The sequence below is a fragment of the Solanum dulcamara genome, chromosome 8 (assembly GCF_947179165.1).
Source record: "Solanum dulcamara chromosome 8, daSolDulc1.2, whole genome shotgun sequence".
Lineage (NCBI taxonomy): Eukaryota > Viridiplantae > Streptophyta > Magnoliopsida > Solanales > Solanaceae > Solanum > Solanum dulcamara.
Window position 1 is genome coordinate 19,292,332 of NC_077244.1, and position 13,362 is coordinate 19,305,693.

General features: G+C 33.3%; 1 protein-coding gene across 1 annotated transcript; it reads right to left on the minus strand.

The window, feature by feature from the left end:
• Nucleotides 1–6,960: 6,960 nt before the first annotated feature.
• LOC129901178 (putative serine/threonine-protein kinase-like protein CCR3) lies at nucleotides 6,961–9,897 on the minus strand. Its single transcript, XM_055976300.1, has one exon. It carries the CDS (start codon nucleotides 9,627–9,629, stop codon nucleotides 7,257–7,259), a length of 2,373 nt encoding a protein of 790 aa, XP_055832275.1. The 5' UTR covers nucleotides 9,630–9,897; the 3' UTR covers nucleotides 6,961–7,256.
• Between the last annotated feature and the right edge of the window lie 3,465 nt (nucleotides 9,898–13,362).

A 13,362-nucleotide genomic window follows, 5' to 3' on the forward strand; every position in this document is an offset into this window, starting at 1 on the left:
GGAACCCTTCACATGCCATGGTACTCTTCATGATCCTTGGAGAGCAACCGTGAAGGTCACTAGTCAAATGAAAATTTTGGAAAAGGGACCATGGATAGCTCCACGGCCCATGAGGCAGCCTGTGAACCCAACTCCTCAGACTCCTATTTAGGATGCGTATCATGGAAGGAACTACGAGTTATTTGGAGTACCATGAGCCTTGATAGTCTTCGTGGAGGTCACCCTTCAGACCCAAAGATCAAGTCCTTCACCACGACCACCACCACGGCCGTGGTGAGTTTCATGGACTGTAGTGGGGTCCCCATGTAGGTGAATGTTCAATATAAGTTCAGGAGTATTTTGATTATTTTTTATATTTTAATTAATAATGTGCATGGTTTTGGGGGGTTTATACTAACATATTAACTACCATAAGCCCTGCTAACCCTCTTATTATCACCCAAACACTCAAAATCAAAACCCTTTCTCTAAAATTATTCTCAATAGTATTCTTCTTCCTCAAGCAACTCAAAGGACTTCTTCAAGGTCAAAGCTTCAATTCCTTGCAAATTAGGTCCCCTAAGATAAAGGTATATGGGAATTCATCCTTAGGCCCTTTAACCCATGGAATCCCAAGTTTTCTCCCAAAATCTCTTATGAATTTTTATTCTAAAAGCCTTAATTTCATGGATTGCATTGGGTCTTCTTAATTATGATATTTTTCATTGCTATTAGCCTAATGATACATAATTCACATCATGTTGCATGATTTCAAGATGAATTTCAATGACACGTGCTATATGCTAGTTTCAAGTATATTTTCAATGAATTATGTTCATGAATTTCAAGTGATTTCAATGAAAGCTTTATGAATGATTACCAAGTTTTATGAATGTCTCATGAAAGATTATGAATGAGGTTTCAATAATGCTTTAAGCAAGAATTTATAGTGCAATAAGGTCAATTCTAGCACAATCATGTTAAAGAAATATAAAGGTTATAATGGAATTTCCTCACACACTCATGATAAAGATAATAGATGAGTTACTCTTATGTTATTTTATAAAGTTGGATTAGTATCTATTATAAAGTTTCCTAATGATGTTAATGACCATGTTTCATGAAGTTTTGAGGGGATAATGACTAAGCACCGAGAGGACTTTAAGGTGGGGTTTGGTCCGATAGCCATTGTAACTACTCAGAGAAATCCTAGTAGCAACCTTTAGTCCCTAACTATGTTTCTCACGTAGGTTTAAAGTATAAATATGACGTATCTAATGGATCCACATATAGCATAAAGTTAGAGAAAGTGTGATCAGGGAGTGTACCCTAGCAAGGTAGCCTCCCCTTCTTGGTGTGGGGATCATCGGATTCCAGTTATAGCTCACATAGTCTTATATGTCGGTTAAAGGTTCTACCCCACATCAAGAAAAAAGAAAAGGTATAAAGTTCTCATAATGAAGTTTTATTGCATTGACCGATGATTATGATGTTTTAAGGTTTTCATGGTTTTACTCATGTTTTAAGATTATTGAGCGAAGGGTCTTTCGGAAACAGTCGTTCTACCTTGGTAGGAGTAAGATCTGCATACACTTTACCCTCCCCAGACCCCACATTGTGGGATTTCACTAGGTTGTTGTTGTTGTTGTTGTTGTTGTTGTTGTTGTTGTACTCATGTTTTAAGATATTGGTCATGCATCTCATGATTCATATTGATTATGTACGATATTCATTGTTCATGCATACTTCTCACATATTTAGTGCATTTCATGTACTAACGCATACTTTTTAGCCTACATTGTATCATAATGTAGGGACAAGCGATCATCGCGCACCTTCTATTCTTGAGTAGAGTTGAGCTTAGACTATCACTTGTGGTGAGTCCTCATGCTTCGAGGAAAAGACACTTTATTTTCATTGCGTCATTTGACTATTTTATTTCTCTTATGTTGTCAAAGGTTAGTTAGGAGCTTGTATTATGCCCCTAACTAGCTAGTAGAGGCATGTTGGATGTTATGGAGTCTATGTCGTCTTTCATTACGAGTTGAGACTTGTTCTCTTTTATTGAGACTTTCATGTTGAGACTTTAATTCTGCATCTATGTCTTGCTTTATTGCTTTACTTACCTTATGTATGCTCATGAATGATATGCTAAGAGGCTTGGTTGGGGTTCCTCGGGATTCTAATCTAGCTTGGGTCGTGAGAAATCACAAGCAACCTTACCTACTCTCTACAACTATAAATAGGGGAGTTGCATAACCTTTTAAGGGTAATCAAGCAGGCACTAGAGAAACATCGACATCGACTACATAGTTCTTCCAAAGAGTGATCAATAGAGTTCTACCCAATGATCTTTCAAAAGCAATGAAGCTCTGACCAACATTCCTAGCAATTGAAATACATCTCTTGGAGGTCTAAATCACCGAAAAATTCGAGAAATACACTACTGAAGGTCCTCAAATCCAATAAAATTTTAGGAGAGAAGAATCAAGAGAATAACAAAATTGTACTCGCAAGATTCATCAAATAAAAATAACTTTTTCTTTTGTTTATTTTTTATTGCAGTTAATTTTCAACATCTTGAAAATTTGTTGCGAACAATACCAAAAAAGCAACTGAAGAAATTAAAAAATTCTAATCGCAGGTTAAAATTCCACAATCACGTAGGTTGAGTCTTACAAACTACATCACAAGCTTCAAGTTCAATGTTACAAACTACATTAAAAAACAATCAAAACTAAAATCGTATCTTTAAATTATGGGAAAAGGGTCAAAATGCCCTTAAATTATTTGAAATGAACAAAAATGTCCTCCGTTTATTGTTTGGTCCAAAAACACCCTTGTCGTCAATACTTTGGTCCAGAAATGCCCTTATTATTATTTAATGGGTCAAAAATGCCCTTTTCAAATAAATATATTATTTATTTTCTTTTTGAGCACATTTTTTTCCTAATAATATTTCTTTTATTAGCAAATGTTTGTTCTACTTCAATTAGAAGAAATTTAAAAATTAAAAATATTTCTTATTTTATTATAATTATTTTTTATCGTTATATGAATAAAAATTAATGATAAATTTATATATATGACATATATTATCCGTTAAAACTTAGAGTACATGGAATTATTATTTTTTAATTGATAAAATGAGATTACGGAGAATAAAATAATTTCCTAAAGTGGTTTAAAAAGAAAGAAAACAAGAATAGAGTTCCTTAAAAGTAATATATATTTTCATAAGGAACAAGATTTGTTTCTTTAAAAAAATATATTTATTCGGAAAAGGACATTTTTAACCCATTAAATAATAATAAGAGCATTTCTGGACCAAAGTATTGACAGCAAGAGCATTTTTGGACCAAACTATAAACGGATGACATTTTTATTCATTTTAAATAGTTTAAGGACATTTTTGACCATTTTTTCATTAAATTATGGAAGAATCGTGATAAAATAATGGGTGGAAACAATGTTAGAGATGACTGTTGATCATATAAAAGAACTATGATTGTTGTAGGTGGGAAAGCAGTTCGGAGAAAACTAGGATGGGTCATATGTAAGAACCATAGCATAAAACCTATGCTGGCAAATTATATGTGACCATAAATGTCGACATTATTAGTTGTTTTTTAAAAAAATTAATCAGGGTTGCTTTAAGCCTTTCAATCAGATTGGGTCAATGTTACCATGAATTAATAGTTATTTAGCACTTCATGCATAAAATCTTTAGTATTTTCGGATGTAATTTGTGGGTGAGTTACTTGTCTTTAATTTCGATGTTGCAGCATTACTTTCCATAGCCCTTATTGAATGTGATAATTTCTATTCCCACATAGGAGATGGACAATCAAAACAAGAAATAATTTCTTACACATCATAACAATCTCCATTTGTTTTTATCTTCTCCCTTACGTTAAAATGATTTAACACTATTGATGTTTGCCGTTTTCACCTTTGACTAACAATACAATTACAGTATTTGTTTCCTGAAATATTTTGTTGTTTGCCAGAAATGTGTCATAGGAGCTATCTGATTCTCATAAATGTGTATAACGGCAAACGGCAAAATTAATTTTTAAAAAATGACTTCTGCTTGTGTGACTGACCATAAATGAATTCCACACTTACTACCCTTAATCAATTTATACTAATGGAATGTGTAACCGAAGAACAATATAGAGTATTAATTTCGGGAATTTAAGAGGTGCCGCTGCAAATTTATTAATTTTTCTGCATAAAATAGGAAGGGAAAGTGATTATTTTCTTTTAACATAAAAAATCTCTTTTCATTGATTTTATATGTAATTAAATTATTAAATTTCTAAATATGAGTCCATGAAATTTTTAATTGAATGTTAAGAATATTTTATCGAGAAATTATGTCACATTTTTTATTTAGACACCCTTTCAGAAATTATGTATTTTTCCCATCATAATCTTATTTAATTTCTTTAATCATCTCTATTTAATTAATAAAAAGTATGTTCTCTTTTTAATAAAATGAAAAGTGTGCTGATGAAAAATTCTAATTTCTCCAAAAAGTATCATGATTTTAAAAAAACATGATTTATAAGTTAATATTTTAAAATAAAAAGATTCACTATTTTAAATTTTACGAAAAGACTCATATTCAGCATGAAGAGATTTTTTGTACCATGTAAAAAAATTATATTAAAGAATAATTAGTTACAATTATTATTGACTTGTGGATCATTATATAATTATGTATATTTTAAAATTTGTAATCACAATTATTTATTTATAAAAGAAATATGAAGATTTGTGATTGGTCAATGTGGCGCATTAGGATATTCTAATATTATGTTTATGAAATATGAATTACTCATTTGGTAAAATTGTACAAGAATTGTGGAAATTTTAATAGCTTTCATCCCTTGTAGGGTTTTTATATTATGGAAAATCAAATACAACTTAAAGAAATTCAAATTGCATATCTAAAGAGAACTTTAACTTCAAATCAATCTTATTTATATTATAATTTTAAAACATAATTTGATATCACATGTCCAAATGAGTCCTTAATCGATATTTCTTATGCTAAATTAGTATTTTTACTTTCAAAAATAATTACTTCTGACCAAATATAAAATGAAAAGACTATGCTTAATTATATCTTCATTTTTTAAAATAATAAATATTATGTATGAACCATCTTTGTAGTAAAAATGATAAGGTATTTAAGAAAGGAGGGGTCAATTAGCTTCTCTAACATATTTTCACAAATTTATTATTTTTTCTGCATAAAATAGGAAGGGAAACAACCATGATTATTTTCTTTTTACATAAAAATTCTTTTTCCATTGATTTTATATGTAAGTAAATTATTAAATTTCCAAATATGAGTCCATGGAGTTTTTAATTGAATGTTAAGAATATTTAATCGAGAAATTATGTCACATTTTTTATTTAGACACCCTTTCAGAAATTATGTATTTTTCCCATCATAATCTTATTTAATTTCTTTAATCGTCTCTATTTAATTGATAAAAACGTATATTCTCCACTTAATAAAATGAAAAGTGTGCTGATGAAAAATTCTAAATTCTCCAAAAAGTATCATGATTTTAAAAAAAAATTAAATATAAAACATGATTCATAAGTTTATATTTTAAAATAAAAAGATTCACTATTTTAAATTTTACGGAAAGATTCATATTCAGCATAAAGAGATTGTTTATACCATGTAAAAAAGATTATATTAAAGAATAATTAGTTACAATTATTATTGACTTGTGGATCATTATATAATTATGTATATTTTAAAGTTTGTAATCGCAAATATTTATTTATAAAAGAAATATGCAGATTTGTGATTGATCAATGTGGCGTATTGGGATATTCTGATATTATGTTTATGAAATATGAATTACTCATTTGGTAAAATTGTTCAAGAATTGAGGAAATTTTAATAGCTTACATCCCTTGTAGGGTATTCATATTTATGGGAAAAAAATACAACTTAAAAAAATTTAAATTGCATGCGCAGAGCCTCACCTTGCAGTAGGAAGGTGTTCGTTGTTGGAACAGGTTCAAACTGGACTGAAGGGAGGAGGTTTATTTTATATTATAATTTTAAAACATGATTTGATATCACATGTCCAAATGAGTCCTTAATCAATATTTCTTATGCTAAATTAGTATTTTTATTTTCAAAAATAATTACTTCTGACCAAATATAAAATTAAAAGAATATACTTAATTATATCTTCATTTTTTAAAATAATAAATATTATGTATGAACCATCTTTGTAGTAAAAATGATAAAGTATTTAAGAAAGGAGGGGGTAATAGTTAAGGGATCAGGCGCAAATAATTATGGAACCAATAATTATCCCTAATGGGGCTGAAAATCGATTACAGGTGTAAACATTTCGTAGAGACCGCCTTAATTGACTGATTTTAATTAGTACAACCTTTTATTTTGTTTTTTTTTTTTAAAAAAAAATATATCTTTTATTAATTTTTTGATTTCAACAAATCACCCGATATATTTAAAATTATAAAATTAAAAAAAAAAACTTTCTAAAATTTTGATGTCATATTAAAATAGTACAAAAAAAATTAAATGGAAGGAACATCAATTTTGAAAGTCAATTCTCATCTAATTCTGCCCAACGTGTAGGAATTAGTCGTCAAAAGCGAAAAACATCAAAATCTTGGACCACTTTTTGGGTTGGGTAGGTCTTTTTAGACTTCTTACATCACTCAATTAGGTTGGGGCTATATTTATTCTTTTATCGAGCACAAGCTGCAACAACCATAAATGTCTATTATTTACACTTTGAAACTTATGTTTACCACTCTGGAAGCTGTGAAAATACTCCACTTTTTAACGACAAGCAAGTCTTGGTTTGAGCTTTCAGAATACGCTTTTCTTTTTGTGAGATACCGAATTCGCCTAAAGAAAGCAGAAAATTACATATATGATTCATGAATGCATTATCGATAAATGTACTTCAATTTCCCAAAAGCATTCATCATTGAATTGTGAAGCATTTAAACAATAGATTTTAAGACCAAATCTCTGTCGTGCTAGTTATAATTGTAATTCCTTCAGTAAGCAAAATCCTCCCTTGTTAGCACCAATCTTCTGGGAAGAAAAGAATTTCTTGTAGAACTTTTTCAGCTATGGGCAGTTAACAGATTTCTTAGACATCATGTTAGAATGAACAATCTACTCTTTACACTAGTAACAAAATAATCTCACAAATTAATTAGCCATAAGAAAGAATGAGAGAGTCTTTTGAGTGGAATTATCAGTCAGAAACAAAGGAAATTGGACCACTAGAGATGCTGCCATGGCTATCATCAAATGCAGCCAAAGCTCTCTCTAAATTAGAAACAATGTCAGATATGGTGGGTCTGTCTCTCCCTTCCAAATGCACACAATGCATTGCAGTATAGGCCACCAATTCCACTGCCTCCACTTCTTCACTTGCCTCTGCTGGTCCTACTCTCTTATCCAAAATCTTGTTCAATTCTCCATCCATAATTCCTGGTACTCCAAAGTCCACCACACTCATTGGTGCATCTCCATTCTCTTCACTCTTGAATATGGCTCTCTTTCCTGTCAAAAGCTCTAACAGAACCACTCCAAGTCCATACACATCACTCTTTGTTGTCAACACATTTAGACCATAGTACTCAGGATCAATGTACCCAACTGTGCCAGCAGCCTTCATTGGCCTGCTGCTGTAATCACGATTACACTCTAGCCCCATTAATGATAATCCAAAATCAGACACTCTGGCAATCCAGTTTGCATCAATCAAGATGTTGGATGACTTAATGTCCCTGTGAATTATAGGCGGAACTGCATAATTGTGAAGGTATTCGATGCCTCGTGCAGCATCTAAAGCAATCTTGATCCTCATTTTCCAAGAATTCAATATACTACTGCTCTTCTCCACATTTTTCTTATCATGTAAATGATCAAAAAGTGCTCCATTCTTCATGTACTCGTAAACTAAAAGCCTTTCATCCCTTTCTTCGCAATAACCAACAAGTCTAACTAAATGTTTGTGGTGCAGCCGAGACAAGAAAGCTAATTCTGAGTCAAATGCACTTTCTTTCTCCTGAAATTTCTTTGTTCTTGGACCCGTTTCTCCACGTTTGATGGCGACCTCACGACCATCCGGTAGTTTTCCCTTGTAAACCACCCCAAAGCTACCAGCACCAATCTTGTTCTCTAGAGAAAAATTGTTAGTAGCTGCAGCAAGGTCTTTAAACAGGAATTCCTCTGCCCTGTCTGCATGTTTAGAAGAAGTTCCACTCCTTTGACGCCTCATCAACCGCGACCCTTGACGCCTAAGAGTTGATGATCTTGAAATAGGACTACTACTGGATAATTGCCCACCATTAGAAGTAGCAGTAATAGTAGGTTGAACTGAATTATGAACTTTCTTCTTTGCAAAACAACCACCAGCCCACATAAAATAAATTATACTGCAAATCCCTGCAAAAGTGCCCACAGATCCAACAATGGCAAAAGCTAATAAACCTCTTCTTTGCCTTTTAGAAGGCGAAGAAGGTGCCAATGGTGGTCGGGGTGGTGGTGGTGTTGGTGGTAGTGAAGTTGGTGGTACTAAAATTGAGAAATCACAAGGCCTACAAATATTACCATTGCCAAAACAGAGATTTTGAGACTGCGGATATATACCACAAGTACAATTAATTTGTACACATGGACCTGGAAGAATCATTGGTAAAGGAAGGGCAGTCCCTTGAGGATACATATTACTAGTCCAATCTGGCCCCCAACACACCACTGAAAAATTGTTTGTAGTCAATCCACATGTAAAACCTGACCCAGCTGCTACTGATTCAAAAAAAAAATCTTCTGTTACATTACTTGAAAATGCACCATTTCCACCCCAACAAACCACTGTGCGATTCACACTACGAATTCCACAAGTATGATTCATTCCCAAAGCTAATCCAAAATACTCGTAAGACATATTAGAAGGAACATCAAGCTGACCGTTTTTGTTATCACCTCTGCAAATTAAAAATCCTGTAGTGTTCACCCCACAAGCGTGCCTTCCGCCGGCATATATGTTCATCATCGTTTCATTACCGAACCCATATTGGATAGTTGAAGCGATATCATTCTTTCCCCAACAGACAACCCTGTTTGAACTTTCCAAGACCCCGCAAGAAAATTCAGACCCAGATGAGATTGATATGAATTGTGATGAACCATTCGGCTGTTGACTCGAATCGCCTCTCCAGCAGGTAGCATTTTGTTGGGTACTGCCGCAAATTTGGAGGCCACCCATTGTAACGGTTGTTAACAAGGTTGAGTTGCTGAAATACAGCCGTTTGGGGACGAAACTCGTGTTCCAGAAGAGGAGAGAAAATCCACCCGAGCGGACGGCGGCAAAGCCGTCGAGGCCGCCGGCGATGAAGTCGAACGAGACGTCAGGTGAAATTGGTGTGGCCGTAGACTGATTTTCTCTCCAACATTGGATTGTTTGTATTGGTTGGTTAGCAACTATACCGCAGATAGTGGCGGCGCCTCCGTAGACGACGGCAAGAGTTGTGGAGGAGCCACCCAGGGCTTGAACATAAATGAAGATGTTTACTAGCGTGAAAACGACGGTGGCGATGGCGGCTGAGGGCGTCGTCATCTAAGTAATTTTGACAATTCCTCCGTCATCTGTCCATAGAGAGAGGGCTTTTGAGGTGTTGAAAAATGCTAAAAGCTAGAAACAGTGAACAGAGCTAAAAGAGATGGTACTTGCTGGATTCTATATCGCACGTGGCTGCGTGGGTCCATTGTAGCTGAATTTCATCGAACACGACAACTCACAATGCACACGTAATTTTTAATTAGGATTAGAGGGGTTTGGCAAATGTTGACCGGAGGCTGTAGAAATTTTGGGAACGCAATTTTATAGAGTGATTTGAGATTGGTGTTTTACTTTTCTCATTGATTCAGTAGGATTAGGGTAACTACTTACTTGATTGGGTGTTCTGTGTTCATCATTGAAGAATTTAACAGATAAATTGGAATCCATAAGAAAGAAAAAAAGGTCATCATTTTTAATGAACCCATTTATGAAAACATCATTCATGAACTTGAGATTATGATTAATGATCTCGATTATCGCAATAAAATGAATGTTAATAACTTGTTGAATTATCCGAATGAAAATGATACATGTTTAGAGGTTCAAAGCTTAAAAGAAATTGTGGATACCATCAAAAAAATAATGTTGATGATGATATTAAAGATGATACAATACCTCTGAAACCAGTTAAGCGTAAGAAAACACTTATCGCATCTAGAACTCTTCACAATTTTATGATGCAGTTCAAACAAACAATGACAAAACTTTTGGATGCAATAAGAAAAGTTAGAGATGAACTTCTACTAGATTTAAATTTTAACAAAATACAATAGAATCATATTTCACTAAATTGTCTTAGATATATTTGTACTTTTATAGAATTATTAATTTATAATATTAATGGGACCATATATTTATAAATGGATCTTCTGAAAATATATTATCTTATTATTTTATTAAAATGTGAGTTTTTCCATTGACCCAAGTCGGGACCGCAGTAAAATATTATCTTAGAGAGATTATTAATTTAGTGAGATTTTACTATACATCACTTAAAAAATGTCCAAATTATATTTGGGTCAGTTCGTTCAACTCATGCTCTTCAAACCCAAGGACTTCTAAAATTAATTGAAGACCAAAATATCTCCAAAATCCTAACTTACAACTATATAAAGGGGTCGTAATAAGACCGAGCAAAAAGAAGAAAGAGGAGTAGAAGAAGAGAAATACATAGAAAAACTCTGCTCTTCAGTGGTGATCCGCAGGTCTTCCGCATACAAATGAGTGTTTGTCTTCAAGTATTGTGAGTCGCAAGTTCCCATGTCTCTGCGATTATGATCAAAGCTTGGCTCTGCATTCGTAGTAAAATTTCAACAAATATTTCATTGATTAAAGAACAAAGAAAAACTCTTGAGTTGACGGTCTTGAGGAGAAGAATTAGATGAATACTTTTTTTTTCATTAGACTTTATAAAGATTGTAACCTTCGCACAAATTATTGTAATATAAATATCATTGTTTGTCGCTATTTTCCTTTTTTTTATTGTTATTTTTCAAGAATGAAACTTAGTCGCATACAAATTGAACGCCAAGTGAACAATCTTTACCTCTCATCTCTTCTTTTCAAAAAAATCAAAGTTCAAGAACACTGAGATTGCTTCTAAGAAGGTCGACTCAAAATTTGTATCCACAAAAACTGTTGGATCCAAATTCTCTCTTCTAAGTTTTAAAAATATCAATATGGCCACAATATATTGACTCCTAATACGATAATTTTTAGTATGTTGACTCCATAAATGGCTTGGAAGTTGGCATAGAGATTATCGACCAAATTACAAGGAGTAAAGCTAAAATACTGGGACAACAAGTGCTTCAAGTACTGTCCAAGTCATCTCATATTTTCGATTTATCTTCTCCAAAAGAAGGAATATCCTTTTCGTATGTTCTAGAATGAGGGAACAACATCGTCGAGGTGGTAGAAAGAACTTTGGATCGATTAGGGCTGTCACAAGAACACCATCGTCGCTCTAACAATCCCTTCACGTCGAAAGATTTTGAGCACTATATCTGCTCCAATCTTCTCTCATGTCACTTCTCAGTCCAAGCTCTATCCAAGTGATGTTCTGCACTATGTTTCATCCTCTATGGTGGTCATGCAAGCGATTGTGATTAAACTCCACTATAGAAGAACAACTTGCAAATTTGACAAAAGCAATTGAAGGAATATTAAAGTACGTCAAAGGACAAGATGCCCAAATTACCAAGTTGACAAATATGATAGAGAGTATGGAGAAAGGAGAATCTACTAAATCATCTGGGAAGTTTCATGAAACGCAAGAGAAATGAGAGTACTTCACAAAATAAGAAACAATGATCAAGGAGTTTCAAGTGCTTGCTGAAGGTCTGATTCCCATTGACCAATTGAAAGAATTCATCATGGAGGCTATCAAAAATTAAATCTAAGTCCACATCCAAATCTCCACTCACATATGTAAAATCGTATTCTCAAAAAATTGATAACCTGAAGATACATGTTGGATATCAACCTCCTAAGTTCCAACAATTCGATGGCAAAGGAAATTCAAAACAACGTGCAGCACACTTTGTCAAAACTTGCAATAATGCTGGAACATGTGGTGATTATCTTGTTAAGAAGTTTGTTTGATCTTTGACAAGAATTGCTTTTGACTGGTATATAGATCTTGAATATAGTTCCATCGATAGCTGGTAACAGATGGAGTACCAATTTCTTAAGCGTTTCTATAGCACAAGACATGTTGTGAGTATGATAGAGCTTACTAATGTCTATCAAAGGAATGATGAGCAAGACATTGATGAGGAGCTTGAGTCTCAACTGCAAAGATCTCCTTAGCAAAACTTTTGGAATCGAATTATGCATCCAAGGTGTGCATTAGGATCTTCGTTACATATTGCAAGCCATAAAACCTAAGCTATTTGAAGAATGAGAAACTCGTGCACATGATTTGGAACCAAGTATAGCCACAGTGAAGATCAAGGTTTACTCAATTTTGAGTCTCATGAAGAAAATATACATGATATAAGGATGAGGACAATCTTTCATCCAAAATTGAAATTGAAGAGTCGATGTATGTTAAAATGCTCCTCAATGTACGGGCCTAAACTGCAAGTTATAATGCTCCTTGGCATACAAGCCTAAACTGTAAGTTGTAATTCTCCTCGACGCATGAGCTTAAAATGCATGTCATAAAGCTCATCGAATTCGAGCTAATCTTCAAGTTGTAATGATCTTCAAATTCGAGCAACGTCTTCAGATTTCAAAACTTATCAAATTCAAGCCGAAATTCTCATTGATGTACACACCTCAAATGCATGTCATAAATCATTAAATTTGAGCTAAGTTTTCAAGTCTTGAAGATTCTCAAATTCGATCTAAGTCTTCAAGTCGTGATGCTCCCTAAAATTTGAGCAAAGTCCACAAGTTTCAAAGCTCGACAAATTCGAACTGTCTTCATATCATGAAGGTTTTCAAATTAGGACAAAATCTTTGAGTTTTAAAGCTCATCAAATTCAAGCAAAGTCTTCAAGTTAAAATTCTCCTCGATGCACGAGCCTAAAATCCATGTCATAAAGCTTATCAAATTTGAGCTAAGTCTCATGTTTTGAAACTCTTAATTTGAGCTAAGTCTTCAAATAGTGATGCTCTTCAAATTCGAGCGAAGTCTTCAAGTCACAAAATCTCCATGGAAATGAGTTAAATCTTTAAGTTATTACTCTTGATCTGCATGAGTTTAAATTTGTATGATAAAATA